The sequence below is a fragment of the Mobula hypostoma genome, chromosome 1 (assembly GCF_963921235.1).
Source record: "Mobula hypostoma chromosome 1, sMobHyp1.1, whole genome shotgun sequence".
Classification (NCBI taxonomy): Eukaryota; Metazoa; Chordata; class Chondrichthyes; order Myliobatiformes; family Myliobatidae; genus Mobula; species Mobula hypostoma.
In genome coordinates, this window is record NC_086097.1 from 47,296,155 (window position 1) to 47,319,679 (window position 23,525).

Below are 23,525 nucleotides of genomic sequence, written 5' to 3' on the forward strand. Positions count from 1 at the left end.
AAAATCAAAAGGTGTGAAAAGCCCAGAGACATCTTATGTGGATCTGAGCAAATTTTAACCCTTATCTTGCTCCAAAGAAAGTAGCTGTGAGACATTATTCAAACACACTGCAGTCACAGACTTAATTCATTGTTTACAGGGATCTGAGAATCCCCCATTCCCTTAAACTTTATCAGAATAATGCACAATTAGCGGTAAGCAATGCATTTCTGACCTCTTAATGGAAGGAAGGTCACGTAGGCAGCTAAAAGTGGTTGGAGTTACTTACCTGAGAATCTCTTGAAGGAAAGATCTGGGGCTGCCATGTTCAACCAATACCAACCACTGCCACCTTGATTGCTCCAGAAATGACTGCAGTGAAAACAGAACCAAGGGGGAAATTGTTCATTGGTTTCAGTTTTGCCAAGCCTATACTTGTTCCTTTTTGTCAAGGATGTTCCTATTCATCTTGCCCATGCATTCAGTTTGTTTACTTGAAGTAAGGCTGACTTTGAGCATTTCTGGCAAAGTATAAACTGATCATTAGAACAGAAGTTAATGTTAGATGACTGCTGCATGTAGATTTTCATGGAGAAATATTTGTAATGTATTTTTCACATTGTTTTGTATCCCAGTGTACACTTTATCGTGTTGTAGACAAAGCCAAATCCTTGTCACTCTTGCTGAAATCACCAAGATAACCCTGCCCTAAATAAACTGTACCCATTGGCTAAATGGTGGTTCCTCCATATCTCATGTTTTCTGCAGTAAGTTTTATTGTTCAACATTGAAAAGTATCTTCATCATGTAAAATATACTTTGGTTGTGAACCAAAAACAATCTTTTCCTTTGTGTTGTAGGTACGGGGAGTGGTTCTCTTTCCCACGCCATTATTCGGACAATTGCACCAACAGGACAGCTGTATACTGTGGAATTTCATAAACAACGAGCAGACAAAGCTAAAGAGGAGTTTCATGAACACAAGGTAGATCATTTGGTCACAGTGAAAACGCAAGATGTATGTAAAGAAGGCTTTGGAGTGACAAATATTGCGGATGCTGTTTTCCTGGACATTCCATCACCTTGGGAGGCTGTTAAATATGCAAAATCTGCCTTGAAGATAGAAGGTAAGACAACGGTCCCAAGGAATTATCTGATTGCTTGGAGGGAGAGAGTTTAAAACAAGTGAGTGGGGTCAGTCAGCATATTTTGCGTGCCACAGTCCCCATGAGTCATAATAAGGCACTTGTCAAGATCCAATAAAAAGAAGTTGGATTTAAGTGGAGCAGCTATTATGTGAGTGGGCCAGTGCTAGAGTGGGGTATTGAGGCTTTAGCTCACTGAGGAGACAGGTAAACCATAGGTAGATTTTTTTTGCTGCTCTTTCTTTCTTTCTTTCCTTCTTTCTTGTTGCATATTTAGAACAGTGGAATGCTCTTGCAGGATGTGGGAAGGTGGGGAGACCTCCAGAGACTGTGATGACTATACCTGCAAGAAGTGCATCCAGCTTCAGCTTCTTAACAGACAGTGTTAAGTAGTTGGAGCTAGAACTGAATGAACTCCAAATCATTTGAACGGTTGATAGACAGGACTTTCAGGAAGGTACTTACACCCAAGGTGCAGGACACAGGTAACTGGGTGACTATAAGGAGGGGCAAAGGGGATGGGCTGCCAGTGCAGAGTACTTTGACCGTTCCTCTCAACAACAGGTATACTGCTTTGGATACTGTTGGGAGAGGGGGGAGATTGACCTAGCAGAGGAAAGCCGTACTAGTCAGGTCTCTGGCACTGTTTGGTTCTGCGGTTCAAAAGAGAAGGTGGAAGGGGGGTTGGAGAAGAGGTAAACTGTGAAAGGGGATTCATTGGTTAGGGAACAGAAAGGAGGTTCTGTTGATGAGAACGAGATTCCCAGATGATTTGTTACGTCCCTGGCTCCAGGTTCTGGGACATCTCAGATCGAGTCCACAGCATTCTTAAGTGGGAGATTGAGCAGCCAGAGGTTGTGGGCCATGTTGGTACTAATGACGTGGGTAAGAGGGTTGATGAGATCCTGCAAAGTGAGTTCAGGGAGTTAGGTGCTAAGTTAAAGAACAGGACCTCCAGAGTTGTGATGCAGGATTGCTACCGGTGCTATGTGTTCGTGAGGCCAGAAATAGGAAGATCATACAGTTTAACACATAGCTAGGGAGATTGTGCAGCTGGAAGGGCATCAGATTTTTGGATCATTGAGCTCTCTTTGAGGAAAGGTGGGACCTGAACTGGAAGGGGACTAATATCCCAGCAGGAAGGTTTGCTAGTGCTGCACAGAGGGTTGCAGGGGGATGGGAACCAGAGTGCGGGAACAAATAATGGAGTGATTGTGGAGAAAGATGTTGTTAAGCCAACTGTATATACAAAGTCAGGAATCAGAAGTTCGAGCAAAGTGGGCCTGATATTCTGAGCTGCATATATTTCAAGGCAAGGAGTATTGTAGGAAAGCTGGGTGAGTTTAGGGCATGGATTAGCACATGGAATTATGATATTGTAGCCTTTAGTGAGACTTCGTTGCAGGAGGGGCAGGATCAGCAGCTAAGTGTTCCAGGGCTGCATTGTTTTAGATGTGATGGGGTGGGGTGGATCAAAGGGGGAGGGGTTCCATTGCTAGTTAGAGAAAATATCACAACAGTGCTCAGTCAGGACAGCCAGGAGAATTCGTCTGGTGAGACTTAATAAGAAAGGTATGACCACATTAATGGGATTATATTATAGACACAGGATTTAGCAGTACAAATTTGCAGAGAGATTGCAGACCATTGCAAGAAACAAAAGGTTGTGATAGTAGGTGGTTTTAACTATCCATACGTTAACTGGGACTCCCATACTGTAAAAGGGCTGGATGGGAAAGAGTTTGTTAGATGTGTTCAGGAAAGTTTCCTTAATCAGTACAGAGAAGTCCCAACTTGAGAGAGTGCGATGCTAGAGAATTAGACAGGGCAAGTGGCAAAAGTTTGTAGGGGTACACTGCATCTAGTGATCATAACGCCACAAGTTTCAAGGTAATTATGGAATAGAATAGGTCTGGTCTGTGGGTTGAGATTCTAAATTAGAGAAAGACTAAATTTGATGATATCAGTAAGGATCTGGCAAGTGTGGATTGGTTCAGGCTGTTTTCTGGCAAAAGTGTACTTGGTTTGTAGGAGGCCTTCAGAAATGAAAATTTGAGAGTATAAAGTTTGTATGTTCCTGTCAGAATAAAAAGCAATGATAACAAATTAAGGGAACTTTGGTTTTTGAGAGATATTGAGGTCCTGTTTAAGAAGGAAGGTGCATAGTAGGAAAAGGCGGGTAGGAACAAATCCTTATTTGAGTATAAAAAAATGCAAGAAAACATTTCAAATGAAAATCAGGAGGGCTAAAAGAAGACATGACAAGGTGAAGAAGAATCCTAAGGGCTTCTACAGAGAAATTAAGAGCAAGAGGATAGCAAGGACAAAATTGGTCCTCTGGAACATCAGAATGGTAATCTGTATGGAGCCAAAAGAGATGGGGGAGATCTTCATTGGTCTTTTTTTTCATCAGTATTTACCCGGGAGACAGACACAGAGTCTGTAGATGTGAAGTCTATATGGGCAATGTGGCAACGAGGTCATGGACCCTGTACGGATTACAGAGGAGGAAGTGTTTGCTGTCTTGAGGCAAATTAGGGTGGTTGAACTCCCAGGACCTGACAATATGTTCCCTCCGTCCCTGTGGGAGGCTAATGCTGAAATCGCAGGGGCCTTGGTAGAGTTACTTAAAACAACCTTGGTCATAATTTTATAAGACATTGTCTGAGGATTAGAGAATAGCTACTGCTATTCCGTTGTTTAAGAAAGGCTCTAAGAATGAGACAGGAAATTATGGGGCCAGTGAGCTTGAAGTCAGTAGTAGGAAAATTATTGGAATTTATTCTAAGGGACTGGATATATAAGTATTTGGATAGACAGGAACTAATTGGGGATGGTCAACATTGCTTTGTGTGTGGTCAGTACTGTCAAAACAATCTTACAGTTTTTCAAGAAAGTTACAAAGAAAGGCTAGGTCTTACACAGTAAACAACAGGGCACTGAGGAGTGTGGTAGAACAGTGGGATCTGGAATACAGATCCATAATTCTTTGAAAGAGGCATCACAGATAGAGTCATAGAGAAAGTTTTTGGCACATTGGCCTATATAAATCAATGCATTGAGGACAGGACTTGGAATGTTGAAATTTTATAAGACATTTGTAAAGCCTAATTTTGAGTATTGTGTCCAGTTTTGGTCACCTGCCTGTAGGAAAGATGTAAATAAGTTTAAAAGAGTGCAGAGAAAATTTACAAGGATATTGCCAGGACTTTTGGACATGAGCTATAACGAGAGGTTGAATAGGTTAGGATTTAATTCCCTAGAACATAAAAAATTGAGGGGAGATTTAATGGAGGTATACAAAATTATGAGGGATATAGATAGGGTGAATGCAAACAGGGTTTTTCACTAAGGTCTGGTGAGACTGCAACCAGAGGTCACAGGTTAAGGGTGAAAGGTGAAATGGTTAAGAGGAATATGAAAGGGAACTTCTTCACTCAGAGGGTGGTGAAAGTGTGGAATGAGCTGCCAGTGTAAGTGCTGGATGTGGATTTGATTCAACATTTAAGAGAAATTTGGATAGGTACATGAATGGGAGGGGTGTAGCAGACTATGGTTTGGGTGCAGGTCGATGGGACTGGTCAGATTAATAGGTGGGCACAGACGAGATGGGCTGAAGGGCCTGTTTCTCTGCAGTGGTGTTCTATGACTCTAATAGTATCCAAAAAATGGAATCTAAAGCTGAGGAGAAAGATTGTTTTGAAATCAGAGCAAGTGATAACTCTCTGTTTAGGACTGAAGAAACGGAAGTTACAAATTGTTGTTTAGAGTTGAAAAATACTTGTATAAAGTTGCTAGCTGTGATTTATGAAATTGTATAAATAGATTCCTACTCAGCTCTTAATTCCTTAAATATTAACAAAGGCATAAAAATAAACAAGAGAATGTGGAATAAATCTTGCATTTCAGCCAAGTGACTGGAATGTGATATTTGCTTTAATAGAGCATTTCACTCTTGCATGTCTTCTTTCATAATGGAGCTGGTATTGATACAAATCATTATACCAATTTATATGTTTCCTGGATATCCAATCCCTTACTTCCTCTCCCTTTGTAAACATCCTTAAATACCTTGGATCTCAGATGCCCAAACTTTCCCTTTAATTTAAACAGTCCTTGTAAATTTAAGACATCCTCATCATTTCTCTATATTCATGAGAAATTTACTCCCCTGAATCCTATTTGCAACTGCTCACCCTAGGTCCTTCCATGAGTATATGAAGATAAATCTTGTTTGTATGCACAAGGTGAGAAATGAATGATTGCTTTTGTCATCCATGCTTTGTTTAACTGTAGAAGGTTAAAAAGTTTTAAAAATCTGCTGAAGATGTAGCAGCGCACATAAAATGCTGAAGGAACTCAGTAGGTCAGGCAGCATCGATGGAGGGGAATAAACAGTCAACGTTTTGGCCTTCATCAGGGCTGGAAAAGAAGGGGCAGATGTCAGAGTAAGAAGGTGGGGGAGGGGAAAGAGTACTAGCGGGCAGGTGATAAGTGAAGACAGGTGGGTGATGGGGAGAGGGAGGCTGAAGGAAGGAACTGGGAGGGGATAGATGGAAGATTAAATGGCTGAGGAAGAAAGAATCTGATAGGAGAGGCCAGTGGACCATGGGAGAAAGGGAAGGAGGAGGGGCCCCAGAGGAATATGATAGGCGGGTTAGGGGCAGAGAAGAGGGGAGAAGGAAACTGGAATGGGGAAAAAAGAGGAGGGAGAAATTGATGTTCATGACATTAAGTTAGAGGCTACCCAAATGGAATATAAGGTGTTACTCCTGCAACCTTGGAGTTGCCTCATTGTGGCAGTAGAGGAAGGCAAAACTTGTATTTAAATATTGTGTACAGTGTGACCACCCCCCCCCCCCACTTACCCTTGTGTAAGAAAGGATGTACTAGGATTTAAGGTGATCCAAGAGAGAGTTACTGGGTTAATTCCTGGAACAAAAGTGCATTTGTGTAAAGAAATTGTATCTGTATCCTTTGATGTTTACATGAATGAGAGGCAGAGCTGATCTTATTGAAAACACAAGATACCATGATGGACAGGTTAAATGCTAAGATGCTTAAACTAGCAAGAGAGGCTTGAACTCGGAGACAGAGGTACAAGATTAGGTTGAATATAAAACCAAGATGCATAGGAATTTCTTCTCAAATAGTGGTGAATTTCTTGGAATTTCTAATCCCAACATGTTATGAAGACTAAATCACTGGAAGCATTTAAGAAAGAAGTACAGTACCTATGCTTTTGAAAGATGGAGGAATCAAGGACTCTGGTGAACTAGCTCAGAAGAGTGGATGCGTGGACAGATCAGCCATGATTATATTGAAAGATGAACAGGTTTCATGGACCAGATACCTTGTTCTTGCTCCTTTTTTCTTGTATCTCACTGTCGGGTGTTACAGGAATCAAATAGAAAGATAGTTTTATATCTAAGTGTGGTGAGTAGATGTTCAATGAGAAAAGAATTAAGGTTGGCAAGATTGGTTTCTCTTTGGGCTACTTGTAAGCATTGAAGTAGTAATAAATTAATGTGCATGAGAATGGGGAAGTTTATTTAACAATAAGGGGAGGTGGGGGCGAGAAGAGAAACCAGGAACTTAAAATGGAAGTGTATGGCATTGCTACAAACTTTCAAGTACTGCAGAGTGATGAAACCATATCAGAGGTAAGAGTGAATTGTCATGTTGAAACCATCATTTGGTTCAGAGGTTCCCAACCTGGGGCTCATGGACCCCTTGCTTAATAGTTTTGGTCCATGGCGTTTTTTAAAAAAAAAGGTTGGGAACCTCGATCTCGTTAATAGTTTTCGGGGGTGAAACCTGATGTGTTAGATACTCTTGGTTAGTTTTCTGAGTTAGTTGTTATCTCACACGTCCAATACGAATTTGAAATGTGAAGACATGTAATTGATTATTCTTTGTACATATTGATCCTTGTAGGTGAAGAAGGATCTATCCATTAGTACAAAATGATATTATCTCAGGTGTAATTATGCAGTAGCTGTAACTATCTAACACTTCGTAAAATGTCAAAATAAACAAAATGGTTTGGAATTTATTTAATGCAAGTTGAGTGGTTAAGAATAATGTTTGAACCTGAAAATATTTAATGTAAAGACTAGATTGCAGTTGGCAACAAAGATATTTTCTTACTTTTTATTGGTCTGGTTTAAATACAGCTTTTGGAGGGGGAGCAATAATCTGAGTTTGCATAAAGAAATGTTAAATAAATAGTAAAGCTGAAGTTTGTCTAGATCATAGTACTGAAGGTTAGTAACAATGTATCTCCTTTAAGAAAAGAATTCACAGGAAATTTGGGTCATGAGCCTAGGATTTGTTTCTTGTTTCACCCTTACTGGTAAATCTTGATCTGATTTGATCGTGCTTTCAGTAATCTCCTTTCGTCAGCCACCCTGAAAAGGTGATTTATGGATCAGCAGAGGAAAATTTAAACCTGTGTTTAATAGACATTGAAGTTTTCTCCGAGGCTCATAATTGTGAATAGAATTCTTCCTATTTAGTTATCTATTAGCTCAGAAATGGACCACACTTACAAATTTTAGAAATAACATTGCACTAAATATTTATTTCACTTATTGTTAACAGGATGAGAGATAATCTTTTAATCATACAGACCATCTGTATGTGGGATGATTGCATCCAACTGTTTGACACAAATTGGAAAATATTTGACAATGTGTCAGATGATGGAGGTGCTCCCCAAATAGACTGCAATATTTATTGCTGACATTATCTTAATCAAGATTGCACTATGAACTGTCATCTAGGCAATATTACTGCTGACACTTTAAGCACTAAGAATTGACAAAGTGAGGTGGATGTCCCACTCTTCTGAGGCTGTGCCCTTTGGTTCTAGACTCACCAGCTATAGGATACAACCTCTCCAAATCAAGACCTTTTGATATTTAATAGGTTTCAATGAGACCCCCCCCCCCCCACAACAAACACTGGCCCAGAGCCAACAAACTCTCATTAGGGGTTAACCCTGTCATTTGCAGAATTATTCTTGTGAACCTCCTCTGGTCCCTGTCTAATGCTAGCACATCTTTTCTTAGATAAGGTGCCCAAAAATGCTCATAATACTCCAAGTGCAGTCTGAACAATGTCTTATAAAGCCTCAGCATCACATCCTTGCTCTTATATTCTAGTCCTCTTGAAATGAATACTAACATTGCATTTGCATTCTCTACCACCAACTCAACCTGCAAATTAACCTTTAAGGACTCCTACACAAGGCCTCCCAAGTCCCTTTGGACCTCTGATTTTTGAATACTGGACTTGACAAAAGCCTAGATGTGTGCATGAAAGTCTGACTGAGTGGTACCTTAACAATTTCTTATTCAATGTCAGCAAGACCAAGGAGCTGAGTATTGACCTCAGGAGAAGGAAACTTGAGGTCCATGAGCCAGTCCTCACTGGAGGATCAGAGGTGGAGAGGGTCAGCAACTTTAAACTCCTTGGTGTCAATATTTCGGAAGACCTCTTCTGGACCCAGCACATAAGTACAATTACGAATAAAACATCGCAGTGCCTCTACTTCATTAGATGTCATGCCAAATATTTGCAAACTCCTAAAACTCTGACAAACTTGTATAGGTGTGTGGTGGAGAGTGTATTGACTGACTGCATCACAGCCTAGTATGGAAACACCATTGCCCTTAAACGGAAAATTCTAAAAGAGAGTAATAAATACGACCCAGTCCATCATGGATAAAGCCCTCTCGTGAAATGCTGTCACAAGAAAGTAGCATCCATCATCAAGGACTCCAACCACTCAGGATGTGCTCTCATTTTGCTGCTGCCGCCATCAGGAAGAAAGTGCAGGAGCCTTGAGACTCACACCACCAGTTTCAGGACCACTCAACCATCAGGCTCTTGAACCAAAGAGGATTTCACTCATCCATTCATTGAAATGACAGGGTTAACACACAGGAGAGTTTATTGGCTCTGGGCCAGTGTTTGTTGTGGGGCGGGGGGGGGGGCGTCTCATTGAAACCTATTAATATCGAAAGGTCTTGATTTGGAGAGGTTGTATCCTATAGTAGGTGAGTCTAGAACCAGAGGGCACAGCCTCAGAATAGTGGGACATCCATTTAAAACAGAGATGAAAAGGAATATCATTAGCCAGAGGGCGGTGAATCTGTGGAAGACATTGAGTATATTTAAATCAGTGGTCAATAGGTTCTTGATTAGTCAAGGCATCAAAGGTTATGGAGAGAAGGCAGGAGAATGGGGTTGAGAGGGATAATAAGTCAGCCATGATGGAATAGCAGAGCAGACTTGATGGGCCAAATGGCCTAATTCTACCCTTATGTTTTATAGTCATATCATATTGCTATATGCTGAAATCTTTCCTGAATTCTTTCAGTCCTGATGCAGGGCCTTGACCCCAATTTGCCCCTTTAGCCTCTGCATGCACTAATTGACCTGAGTTCTTCCAGCTTTGTGCTCCAGAAGCCAGGTAGCTGTCCAATCTGCTGAAAAGTGTTCATTTCCAAAGGACTGAGTTGTATTTGCATCTGGTTCATACCATATCAGCTTGCCGCTTTCATGTAGTGTTAAAAGAAAGCTGCCTGGGGGATAGTGATAGAGTGGGAGAGGGATTATTGGTGTGGGGTGAGCACACCGCCCTGCCTTGTACACCGAGTCAGTATGAGTCAATGCTTTGAAAGGGTGGGAGATGGGAACTTTGAAGATTAAATGCCAAGTTTGGTGTGTATATGTGATGACTTTAAAAGAAATAATGGGGAAAGTAATTTTATTTGCAAAGAGCAAAAGGAACGTACTGAATTTTAATCATTTTTATTTTTGTCCCCATCAGGTGGAAGGATCTGTTCTTTTTCTCCCTGCATTGAACAAGTGCAACGCACCTGCCTTGCTATGACTGAGCAGGGATTTAATGATATCAGTACATTTGAAATCCTTCTTCGGGTGCATGATGTCAGGACTGTGAGCCTGCAGCTCCCTGACTTTGGTACAGGAGACAAAAATAGCCTGGACAAGCCAGCTGACACTGTGAGCCAATCAAAGGGAAAATGTTGTACAGATTCGCAACAAGGAACTATCCAGTTTAAGAGTGGTGCGCCTGTAAAAGAGATGGCAGGTCATACTGGATATCTGACCTTTGCTACTAAATATCTTTCCTAAGGGACAAAGAAATGTTATTTATCAATATATTTGTTTCTCGCTAAGGAAGGTACAGTGTAGAATGAAATTCTACAGAGATGTGTTGACGTGTGATGTCCTGTGGATGCATGCCTTGATTATGGCATCTGATTAACATTTTACTTTTACAGAAACTAACTGTGAAAGAAATAGCATACAACTTGATGCAAATTCAGTACTTGGGCTGTAAATGGAATGAGCAGTGGGATCTAAACCATTTATAAATTCCATGTGGGCATAGTGTATTGACCTTCTTTCAGCAATGCCTTGTTCGTTTAGTTTAATTGACTTTCTAATAAATATTTTGTTTACTGAGGAATATTAAGTGACTTGTGTTTATAACATAATATTGAATACAGTTAGATCTTTATCAGTTCAGGCTACATGCATGCAAATATGATTTAGATGGAGAACGATCTTAATGGCTGATTTATGATGTCTGTACTTGTTAATTAACAATGAACATTTGTGAAATACTGACGTAAAGCCATTCAAATATTCTATTGTGGTAACACAATTTGAAAATGTTGACTAACAAGAAAATTAATTTCTGATGCTATAATTTCTATTTGTTTAAGTTATTAATATTGTAATGCAGAATATTCTGCTGTGTTTTATTTAAATGTCTCCAAAATGAACCAAGCCAAAGTATTTGAAGTTTTGGGTAGTGCTGTTGAACCCACCCAATCTTCCCTGGTAAGCAACAAATCAATATCTGCTCTGGTCTGCCTAAAAGAACTTTGCAACTCTCTCAGTAATAATATATTATACAGTAGAGACTTAACATGTCACAGTATTTCAGATAACTCATTGGACAGACAAATGGTACTGAGGATTTGTTACTTAATTATCTTCAAGCCCTCAGTACCTGACTTGCTGTCTTTGGGCTAATCAAAATGTGAGATCCCCGTTATCATGGATTCACTCTAAAAACTTGGCTTTTTGATATATTTGTTGGTAATGAATTCAAATATTGACATAATTCAAATGCTAAAGTTTGACTTGACTTCCTGTTACAGTGAGCACTTAATATTATGTCATGAAAATTTTTTTAAAACGTTAAAATTTTGAAGGATAGAAATGAAGTTTGACCATGTCATCGATGTATATTGTGCATTTCTTGGTGATACAAGAAAACGAAGGATCAATGAAGAGAGCAAGACAACAGTTCTGAAATATTACTGGATTATCAGAGTTCAGTCATTTCAAGGATTTTGTGTCTAATTTTATATGTAGAGTCATGGAGTCTTAGAATCACAGAAACAGGTATTTGGTTCAACTTTCCTTCTTCACCAAGTTGTTTACCTGAGCTAGTCTGTTTGTCTCTATTTGGCCAGTAAGTATCCCTCAACCTCTCTGAGCCATGTACCCATCTACAGTGCAGTTTTGGTCCCCTAATCTGAGGAAAGACATCCTTGCCATAGAGGGAGTACAAAGAAGGTTCACCAGATTGATTCCTGGGATGGCAGGACTTTCATAAGATCAAAGACTGGATGAACTAGGTTTATACTAGTTGGAATTTAGAAGATTGGGGGGGGGGAATCTGATTGAAATGTATAAAATTCTAAAGGGATTGGACAGGCTAGATGCAGGAAGATTGTTCCCGATGTTGGGGAAGTCCAGAACGAGGGGTCACAGTTTGAGGATAAAGGGGAAGCCTTTTAGGACCGAGATTAGGAAAAACTTCTTCACACAGAGAGTGGTGAATCTGTGGAATTCTCTGCCACAGGAAACAGTTGAGGCCAGTTCATTGGCTATATTTAAGAGGGAGTTAGATATGGCCCTTGTGGCTAAAGGGATCAGGGGGTATGGAGGGAAGGCTGGTGCAGGGTTCTGAGTTGGATGATCAGCCATGATCATACTGAATGGCGGTGCAGGCTCGAAGGGCCAAATGGCCTACTCCTGCACCTATTTTCTATGTTTCTATGTTTACATGTCGTTTAAATGCTCTAATTGTACTCGTCTCTACCATTTCCTGTGGCGGCTTGTTCCACGTGCCCACCATCCTCTGTGTGAGAGGTGGACCTTGCCTCTAAGATTCTCTAAATCTTTCCCTGCTCAACTTAAACCTATGCCCACAAGTTTTAGCCTTCTCTGACCTGGTTAAAAAGACCAACCATTCACCTTACCTATGCCTCTCAAAATTACCCCTCAGCCTTCTACACTCTATAGAAAAATGCCACAGCTTATTAAGACTCTCCTTATAGTTCAGACCAGTAACACCCTCATGAATCTTTTCTACACCCTTTCAAGCATAAGGACACCTTTCCTCTAACCAAGAACTGCACACATTACAACAATACCTTGTACAACTGGTATTTAAAAGCCAAACTGCTGAAGGCAAAGTCAGTGTAAATTTATTATCAAATATGGCTATGTCACCATATAATACCTTGAGATACATTTTCTTGCAGGCATTTATAGGAAAATAAGGAAATTCAATTGTTTATGGAAAAACTATACGAACAAAGGCTAACAAATAAATAATGTGCAACCTGATGGTGTGCGACCTAAGGTTTCACTGCTCCACTGCAAAGTCTCCATGAGGGATACCAACCCTGAAGAAGTTTAAATCTTCCCTTCGTCAGGAGTTCAGTGAAACCCTCTCTCACTGCTCCTCCACTGTAATCTCTGCTGCTCTCTGACTTTTCGACCATCTGTTCACCCAGACCTGTTACCGCAGCAACGTATCCTTCCTGGGAGCCAGTCTTCTCCACCATCTTGCGATGAATATTGATTTTTTTTTCCTCTGTTGAACAAAATGTCCCCCCTCTGCCTCCTCTATTCCTCACTCTGACCTTTAACTACTTCTCACCTGCTTATCACCTCCCCATGGCTCTCCTCCTCTCCTTTCTCCTGTTGTCCACTCTTCTCTGCTAGCAGATTCTTTTTTCCCCAGCCCTTGACCTTCCCCAGCCCTTGACCTTTCCCACCCACCTGGCTTCACCTATTACCTTCCAGATAGCCTTTCTCCTCTCCCCACCTTTTAATTCAGGGATCTTTTTCACCCCCCCCCCGCCCCCAGTCCCAATGAAGGGCCTCGGCCCGAAAATTTGACTGATTACTCCTTTCCGTAGATGCTGCCTGACAGTCAGACAGAGGGACAATAGCCTTGCTACTCTCAATTTTGTCTGCCAAATAATGAGTTTGAAGGAATGTCGGTCCATCAGACAAGAGAGTCGTAGCTAGTCACAGGGAGGAGATTTCCTTGTCCATTTTCTCTTTTTCTGCAGTAGGATATGATATGTCTATAATGTTAGTTAAGTGGCTTGGTTCATGTGCTGTTGCTTCAGTAACCATTGGAACCTCTCTACCAATTTACAGGCAACTTCCCTAATATGTGTACTGAGTATTTTACATGGTCACACACATAAAAGTTGCTGGTGAATGCAGCAGGCCAGGCAGCATCTCTAGGAAGAGGTGCAGTCGACGTTTCAGGCCGAGATCCTTCGTCAGGACTAACTGAAGGAAGAGTGAGTAAGGGATTTGAAAGTTGGAGGGGGAGGGGGAGATCCAAAATGATAGGAGAAGACAGGAGGGGGAGGGATGGAGCCAAGAGCTGGACAGGTGATAGGCAAAAGGGATACGAGAGGATCATGGGACAGGAGGTCCGGGAAGAAAGACGGGGGGGGGGGACCCAGAGGATGGGCAAGGGGTATATTCAGAGGGAGAAAAAGGAGAGTGAGAGAAAGAATGTGTGTATAAAAATAAGTAACAGATGGGGTATGAGGGGGAGGGGGAGGTGGGGCATTAGCGGAAGTTAGAGAAGTCGATGTTCATGCCATCAGGTTGGAGGCTACCCATACGGAATATAAGGTGTTGTTCCTCCAACCTGAGTGTGGCTTCATCTTTACAGTAGAGGAGGCCGTGGATAGACATGTCAGAATGGGAATGGGATGTGGAATTAAAATGTGTGGCCACTGGGAGATCCTGCTTTCTCTGGCGGACAGAGCGTAGATGTTCAGCAAAGCGGTCTCCCAGTCTGCATCGGGTCTCGCCAATATATAAAAGGCCACATCGGGAGCACCGGACGCAGTATATCACCCCAGTCGACTCACAGGTGAAGTGATGCCTCACCTGGAAGGACTGTTTGGGGCCCTGAATGGTGGTGAGGGAGGAAGTGTAAGGGCATGTGTAGCACTTGTTCTGCTTAGCTTACATGGTCAGCTGGATTTTCCATGTTTGACTGAATTGAGTACATTTTTTTTGTCCTGTTAGATGTCCAGTTTTCATATAAGTTTTCCCAGGGCATTAAAAAGTAAACCACATTTTTTTGATTTAGGGTGGAGGCATGAAGACCAGAATAGCTAAGAGCAGCAAAATTCTATCCCTAAGGTACATTCGTGAAACAGTTGCCTTTTATGGCAATTTAATTGATTGGCGACTATCACTGCTGATATCCAGACCTGAGGAAGGGTCCCGGCCTGAAGCGTCAACTGTTTACTCTTTTCCATAGATGCTGCCTGACCTGCTGAGTTCGTCCACCATTTCGTGTATGTTGCTTTGGATTTTCAGAATCTGCAAAGTTTCTCGTGTTTGTAATTTACTGCTGATATTAGTTGTTTAAAATGTTACTCAACTAACTTAATTTAAATTCGAAGTCTGGCAACGTTACCAACAACAGACCATTCCTATCCAATAAGCTTAAAGCATCTTATGCAAGTTTTGAACAGGAGGGGATTGGAATGTCACCACCCACCCCCTCCAGTGCACCTGAACCCATCGTCTTCATTGCCGATGTAAATCAGTCTTCCAGAGAGTGAACTCACAGAATTCATCAGGGCCTGGGCAACCTCCCTGGCCATACCTTAGATAGATTTGATCCTTATGCAGATCAGCTGGTGATATTTGCAGACTTTTTTAACCTTATCCTGCTTCAGTCTGTAGTATCCACCTGCTTTATGAAGACAACTATCATCCCAGTATCTAAGGAAAAACAAGGTAACATGCCTTAATGACTATTGCCTTGTGACTTTGATATCCACTGTCACAAAATATTTTGAAACACTGGTTATGGATCACATTAAGTTCAGCTCCCAAACAAACTTGATGCACTACAATTTGTCCACTGTCGAAACAGCTCTACAGATGCTACCTCCCTGGTCTCTCTACGTATCTGGACATGCAAAACACTTGCACTGTGTGGCCACTTTACTATGTATATCTAATCAGCCAAAATCATGTGACAGTAATTCAATACATAAAAGCATTACAAACATGGTCAAGGTTCGGTAGTTGTTCAGAACAAGGAAGAAATTTGATTTAAGTGACGTTCAAGTGTGCAGAAAGGCGACAGTAACAAAGAACTACACATTGCAACACTGGTGTGCAGAAGAGCATCTCTAAATTTTAAAGTACATTTATTATCACAGTATGTATACTATATACAGCCTTGAGATTCGTCCTTTTGCAGGCAGCCACACAACAAGGACTGTTAAGCAGCTGATCTGCAGAGAAAAGAACAAATTATGCAAGCAGTAAATAAGTAACACACACAACATGAACCGCAGAGTACCTGAAAGTGAGTCCACAGACATGAAACCAGTTCAGCGCTGACGTAAGTAAGCCTTACTGAGTACTGAGGTGAACACCAGTTGTCCTTTTCCCTTGGCTCTGACGCCCCAATCTAGCTTGGCGCTTTGCTGTCGGGCCTGGGAGCCGCCGCTTCCCTGTCCCAAGTCCATCCCCAAAATGGCGGCAGCTGCGCCCTCAAGAGTCCAGTCTGCTGATTTCCCTAGGACACTGCAAAAGTGTCTGGTCATATAGACAGCTCAAAAGCACAACTTCCAAAGGGAAACCACAGACTGTCGATGGCAGTGACCATAGTCCAGAAAATGTGTAATTAATACAATACTTAGTACTTTTGCTTGCTGCCTGCAAAGCTTCACTGTGTCTCACCAGTGCCACCTTTTACAGGTTTTATCTTAGTGGATGGGCTACAGCAGCAGAAGACCATGAACATACAGAAATACACTCAGTGGCCACTTTGTTAGGTACCCCCTATACCTAATAAAGTGGCTCCCAGGTGCATGTTAATCTATTGATGACAGCTCCACCTTCAATACTATTAAGTCCAAGCAACCTTATCTCCAAACTCCTAAACCTGAGTCTCAACACCTACTTTTGTATCTGGATCCTTGACTTCCTAATCAAAAGATTGGTCAGTCACGAAGAACAGGTAGCAACACCTTCACCACAATTATCCTCAACACTGGTGCCCCAGGAGGCTACCTCCCAGCTCCCTAATCTACTCCCCATATATTCACAATTACGTGGCTAGATGCTGCTCTAGTTCCATCTACAAGTTTGCAAATTATACCACCATATTAGGATGTATCTTAAGTAAATGACTCAGAGTACATGAAGGAGATTAGAGAGCCTAGTGACATGTTGTCATAACAACAACCTTTCCCTCATTATATACAAAACCAATGAACTGGTCATTGACTTCAGAAAAGGGGCAGTGCACATGCTCCTGTCTGTATCAACTGTGTTGAGGTTGAGAGTTTCTAAGGTCGTAAGAAGATAGTTGTCTGTCCTGGTCCAACCATGTTGATGCCATAGCCAAGAAACCTCACTGTTGCCTCTACTTCCTCAGGAGGCTAAAGAAATTTGGCGTGTCCCCTTTGACCCTCACCAAGTTTTATCAGTGCTCCATATGGAGCCATGATGCATCCTCTTTGCATGCATCGTGGCTTGGTATGGCAACTGCTCTGCTTTTTGTCTGCAAGAAACTGCAGAGTGGTGAGCACAGCTCAGCACATCACGGAAACAAGCCCTACCTCTGCAGACTCTGGCTATACAGTACTTTGATTATACTGGCTTCATTAAAGCAGAGAGCATAATTAAAGACACCACCCACCCCAAACGTTACCCTTTCGCCCATCCTCATATGAGGCGGAAAATACATAAGTCTGAAGCCACATACCTCTAGGCTCAAAGACCCTCTTCCCCAATGACCATTGAATGCTGCTCTAGTATGATGAGATGGACTCTTGGCCTCAGTCTACCTTGTTATGACCTTGCGCCTTATTGCCAACCCATATAGCTCTTTCTCTTAACTACAACAGTGTATTCTGCACATTTATTGTTTTACCATGTACTACCTCAATGCACTGTTGTAATGAATTGATCTGTATGTACAGTATGAGAGACTTTATTGCACCTTTGACAATAATAAAGCAGTTATAATTTACCAAATTCCTTCCTCAGTTGGTGGATTATGAATTTATGATCCAGAAGCCTGGACTGAGGACACTTGAGTGGTTCTTTTATGTTTAAAATAGAACATGGTGGTAGTCGTGTTTGAGGAAATGGAGACACAGATGGTGGCACCGTGTTTTTTTTTTCAGTTTCCACTGCGTCTGCTGAGGAACCATGTGGTCAATTTATCTGAAATTCTAAAATCCCTGGAAAAGCTAAAAGCTATTTAAAAAAAACATGTTTATTTGATTCTAAGAATTATTCAGCAAAATATTTTCTGCTGTTGACAATTATGCAGAATCATTTGCATTGAGATAGTCATCACAGCAGAGCAGTCTCAAATGTTAACATTGGATTTTGCAGTCTTGGAAGTCTTGCTAGATCAAATGAAAACTTTTAAATTGCATCTTTAATTAATTTGATATATGCATAATGCATGAGTATTATTAAACAGCTCTGATATAAATGTTAATGTGCATATTAACTAAATTCCTCTCAAAAGGAGTGTATATTTGGGGGAGAAATAGATGGTTTTTTTTGGAATTTTCTGTAGCAATTTATATTCATCATACTTTAGTACAATATGGTGGATTAGAACAGTTTCTGTTGAACCAAAGAAGATCAATCTTGTACTCTGCATCTAAATTATGGCAGCATAATAAATCATCTGTCATAACTCCAGTGATATCTATACATAGACATTGCTTCAACTTGCTGTACCAAAGTTCACATAGTTAATGATTGCTATATCATCAGCTTGAAATGCCTATCTCTTATGTAGATGATTTATTTGCAGTAATAACCAGCAAATTAGACTTTCCTGGAAGAGATCTAAAATAAAAGACTGATAAGCTAAATATAGAAGAAATAGAATTTATAAATTAAACTAGAATGAGGTTGGTTTTGTTAGGGTCTACAACTCGTTATATAATGTACTCGGCAATCATATGATTGTCATATCTGTATTTTCTCCATCTGCTTATATCTTTTTGTAAATGATTGGTTAATAATGGCATGGGTAGAAAAAGGAGATGAAGTGTTGCAACATGATTTGGTGAGCTAAGTTGCATTCTCAAGTTCAAGTTTCATTGCCATTTACCCATGAATACAGCATACTGGCCTGGTTTTTCCCAGTCCACTTTCATGTTAAAATCCCCAACGATTAACATGACAGTGCCCGTCTGACACACCTTTTCCATCTCCTGCTGTAATTTGTAATCCACATCCCAGCTGCTGTTTGGAGGCCTGTATACAACTGCCATTAGGGTCCTTTTACCCTTGTCATTTCTTAACTCAACCCACAGGGACTCTACACCTTCCGATCCTATGTCATCCCTTTCTACCAACTAACCCATCTTTCGGATACACAGTATATCCTTGGATGTTCAGCTCCCAAGGGCAGCCATTCTTTAGCCAAGTTTCAGAGATGGCCACAACGTCATACTTGCCAATCTGTAGATGAATTTCAAGATCGTCCATTTTATTTATGCTGCGTGCATTCAAATATAACATTTTCAATCCAGTATTTGTTGCTCTCTGTTTTAACTGCCCTACGCCTCTATTGCCCTGTAACTCATCCCACTGGCCTGTGAGTATGCCTCATCTCCTACCTGTCCTTTCATCTCTGTTGAACTCTACCTTTGATTTATTTGTTTTCCCCTTTCACAATTTCAATGTGAAAGGACAGGAACTGGCAAAACTGGTTGGAGAGCAGCTACTTGCATGTAACTGTGTGTGCAATCAGTGGGAGTCATTCAATGAAATGCTCCCAGACCAGGATAACTTGTGTATTAAGGGCGTCAAAATGAAAGAACTATGGCTGTTAAGGGGGAAGAAAGAAAAACCAAGGTCATTTAGGGCAAGTATGGAGAACTGGAAATGGGAGAGGCTGTCCAGAAGTGTGAGGTGGTTGGGGGAGTAAGTTCAAACAGCAAATAGGAAGCAAAGTCATAAAGTGACATTGTTGATGAGATCCCAAAGTATCTGAGTAGCATATTAAATGCAAGAGGCAACAGGAAAAGAGTAGGGAGAAAAGTGGCAATCTGCACGATGCTCAGGAAGATAGGTGAGGCTGTAATCATTGGCGTAACTGTGGAGAAGGGGATTATAACCAAGGAATTCAAAGAAAGGCACAGTGGGATTGCAGAAAAAAGGAAGGCATTGTAGATATCTTAGTGGGCTGACAGTGGATGTCTGCAAGGCTGGTCAAATGTATTGCATGTTCCTATGGAAGGCAAGGGAGGACATGGGGAGATTACTAAAGCCAGGTGATTGCTGACTGGTAAATTAACATAATTGTTAGGGAAACTGTGTGTGTGGTGAGGTCTATTATCCAGAAAGTAGCGGAGGGCTTTGAGGCCTTCATGGGGAATGGAGGTGTATAGGGATTGGACATCCAATTTTGAGATTTGCCTCAAAGCCCTTCGCTACTTTCTGGATGGATGTCCAATCTCTATACACCTCCATTCCCCATGAAGAAGGCCTCAAAGCCCTCCGCTACTTTCTGGACAATAGACCTCACCAGTTCCCCACCACCACTACCCTCCTCTGGTTGGTGGAACTGGTTCTCACACTCAATAACTTCTCTTTTGGCTCTTCCCATTTTCTTCAGGCCAAGTGTGTAGCTATGGGAACTCGCATGGGCCCTAGCTATTCCTGCCTCTTTGTTGATTATGTGGAACAGTCTGTGCTCCAAACCTATTCTGGTATTGTTCCCCAACTTTTCCTTCGGTACATTGACGACTACATTGGTGCTGCTTCCTGCACCCATGCTGAGCGCGTCAATTTCATTGACTTTACTTCTAACTTCCACCCAGCCCTCAAATTCACTTGGTCTATCTCGGACACATCTCTCCCCTTTCTCGATCTCTTGGTCTCCATCTCTGGAGACAGACTGTCCACTGACATCTTCTACAAGCCCACTGACTCTCATAACTACCTCAACTATACCTCTTCCCACCCCGCCACATGCAAAAATGCCATTCCCTATTCCCAGTTCCTCCGACTCTGCCGCATCTGCTCCGAGGATGAGATTTTCCATCCCAGGACATCTCAAATGTCCTCTTTCTTTAAGGATTGTGTTTTCCCTTCTGCTGTCATCAATGATGCCCTCACCCGCATCTCCTCCATTTCCCGCACTTCGGCTCTCACCCCATCCTCCCGTCACCACAACAGGGACAGAGTTCCCCTTGTCCTTACCTACCAGCCTACTAGCCTCCGGATCCAACACATTATCCTCCGCAACTTCCGCCACCTTCAACAGGACCCCACCACTAAGCACATCTTTCCCTCTCCGCCTTCCGCAGGGATCGGTCCCTCCGCGATTCCCTGGTCCACACGTCCCTCCCCACGGATCTCCCACATGGCACTTATCCCTGTAAGCGTAAGTGCTACACCTGCCCCTACACCTCCTCTCTCGCCACCATTCAGGGCCCCAAACAGTCCTTCCAGTTGAGGCAACACTTCACTTGTGAGTCTGTTGGGGTCATCTATTGCATCCAGTGCTCCCGGTGCGGCCTCCTCTACATTGGTGAAACCCGACGCAGATTGGGGACTGCTTCGTCGAGCACCTCTGCTCCATCTGCCAAAACAGACAGGATCTCCCAGTAGCCACCCACTTCAACTCTGCTTCCCACTCCCATTCAGATATGTCCATACATGGCCTCGTCTACTGCCATGATGAGGCTAAACTCAGGTTGGAGGAGCAACACCTCATATACCATCTAAGTAGTCTCCAGCCCCTTGGTACGAACATAGAATTCTCCAACTTCCAGTAATTCCCTTCCCCTATCCCTATGTCTCTCTGCCCCCTCCCCCAGCTGCCTACCACCTCCCTCATGGTCCCGCCTCCTTCTACTACCCATTGTGTTTTCCCCTATTCTTTCTTCACCTTTCCTGCCTATCCCCTCCCTGCCTCCCTTTCCCCACCCCTTTATCTTTCCCCTTACTGGTTTTTCACCTGGAACCTTCCAGCCTTCTCCTTCCCACCCTCCCCCCACCTTCTTTATAGGGCCTCTGCCCCTTCCCCCTACAGTCCTGACAAAGGGTTCCGGCCCAAAATGTCGACCGATCTTTTCCACGGATGCTGCCCGACCTGCTGAGTTCCTCCAGCGTGTTGAGTGTTGCTTTGACCCCAGCATCTGCAGAGTATTTTGTGTTATAGGTAGACCAATGGTGGATGGAATTCAATCTGGAAAAATGGTGTAATGCATTTTGGGTTGACTAATAAGGCTAGGATATACACAATGGATGTTTTGACTGCTGGAAATACTGAGGATAGAGGACCCTTGGTGTACGAGTCCAAAGATCCTGAATGTGGCAGCATAGGTACATAATGTGATTGTGAGAAGCACAAGGGATACTCTCTTTCATTAGCCACAGCATAGTGGACATGAACACGAGGGTTTGAGACAACTAATTAAAACATTAGTCAGGCTACAGCTGGAGTACGGGGTGCAATTATGGTCACCCATAGTAGGAAGGGCATGATTACACTTGAGAGGGGGCAGAGGTTCACTCATGTGGCCTCTAATGGAGCCTTTCAACAATGAAGAGGCATTGGAAAGGCTTAGGATACATTTAAGATAAGAGGGGAGATCAAGGGGGGATTTGAGGAAGAAATCTGCTCAACTTTGGGGGAGGTGGAGGCTAATCTTCTTACATTTGAGAAGTATTTAGATGAGCCCGTGAAACACTGAGCATAGCAGGCTGCGTGCCGAATGCTGGAAATGGAATAGTATCATAGGTATTTGTTGACTGGCACAAGGTGGGGTAAATAACCTCTGTCCAAGCTGTTTGACAGTGCATTTTAATGCATATATTGACTACTGTGAGCAAACCTAGAAACTGTAGGTTGGCTATCAACATTCTACAGAAAATTCAAATTAACCTTCATAGTTTGGGAGCATCCAATTGTTGTTTGTAAAATGTTAATGTCAGTAAATTAAGAACAGCATTTTGGTTATTTATATAAATAAATTATATAATCGTTATGAAATCAAATGATTTTAAGTTGGGTTATTTTCACTTGAGCAGAATATATTTTGCACAACTGTTTTCGTACCTTTTGTAAGCAGAGTTTACTAGGTGTAGCCACTTGACTCATTACCTTAACTGGTAACTGTTTAAATGTTGTCAAGCCAACTTAGTTTACAATAACACAGGAGTTGCCAGGAATTCATTTTACATCTTGTGATTAAAGTTGTAATTTAAACTTTTCTATTAAATGTTCCTTACTTCCCCAATCACCCCAATAACAAAGGAAACTTTCAAAGGTGATGTTTTAAATGCCACAGTATTATGTTTTACAGTACCATTATTTTTATTCCAGTTTGCCAATGCCTTTTTCACCCTACCTACTTGAGGTGCTGCTTCCAGTGAACTCTGCGTTTGTACTCTGATCTGTGACACTCTCCAGCATCCTTTTATTTACTGTACAAGCTTTACAGTTCTTTTATCTCCCTAAGCGCAATACCTCACCAATTATTTGGATTAAAAACCGTTTGCCAGTCCTCAGCCCACATACCTAACTGATCAAGATCCTCCTCCTGAGCCTCAGAGCTGGTCACAGTACCATTGACCTGGTTACTGCCTCTGTACCTAAAAAGGTCATTCTCCCCTAGCAGTACCCAAAGGGGTGTACTCTTTCTGATGGCCATAAAGAGATCCTGCACTGTCTGTCTCTTTCCCTTGCTTCTCCTGTTGGTTGCTCAGCTATTTTCAGCTTGCACCTCAGGTGTGACCACCTCACCAAAACTCTAGTTCCTTGGGCTCAGTCAGTGTTTAGCATTACTGTGAAATGAGTCACATATGGCTAAGTCAAATAGTACCTGCATTTTCATATATGACCAAGGATCTTTTCATTCATTTACAGGACGACGGTGGATGTTTTGGACCAAAACCCTTCCTGAGGACTGGGGGGTGGGGTGGGGGGGAGAGGAAACGGGCCAGAATAAAAAGGTGGTGGAGGGGAAAGAGGCTAGTTGGAAAGTGATAGATGAAGCCAGGTGGGTGGGA

At 42.1% G+C, this 23,525-nt stretch overlaps 1 protein-coding gene and 1 long non-coding RNA gene across 7 annotated transcripts in view; one reads left to right on the plus strand and one right to left on the minus strand.

The window, feature by feature from the left end:
• The window catches only part of trmt61a (tRNA methyltransferase 61A), a 110,314-nt gene that overhangs the window by 54,954 nt on the left and 31,835 nt on the right, over positions 1-23,525 (plus strand). For 2 of the 5 annotated variants that reach the window (XM_063047824.1, XM_063047832.1), the window contains exons 3-4: positions 840-1,106; positions 9,964-13,617. In XM_063047824.1, the coding sequence (XP_062903894.1) occupies positions 840-1,106; positions 9,964-10,289 (593 nt within the window). In that variant the 3' untranslated portion in view covers positions 10,290-13,617. The other 3 variants (XR_010017929.1, XM_063047836.1, XM_063047847.1) reach the window with 3 other exon arrangements.
• The window catches only part of LOC134346486 (uncharacterized), a 37,731-nt gene that overhangs the window by 5,368 nt on the left and 8,838 nt on the right, over positions 1-23,525 (minus strand). Inside the window, exons 1-2 of one of the 2 annotated variants that reach the window (XR_010017937.1) lie at positions 15,823-15,942; positions 269-351 (exon numbers count right to left, since the gene is read on the minus strand). This is a non-coding gene — a long non-coding RNA (uncharacterized LOC134346486). Of the gene's footprint in view, positions 1-268; positions 352-15,822; positions 15,943-23,525 lie in introns of those variants that run through there. The other variant, XR_010017934.1, reaches the window with a different exon arrangement.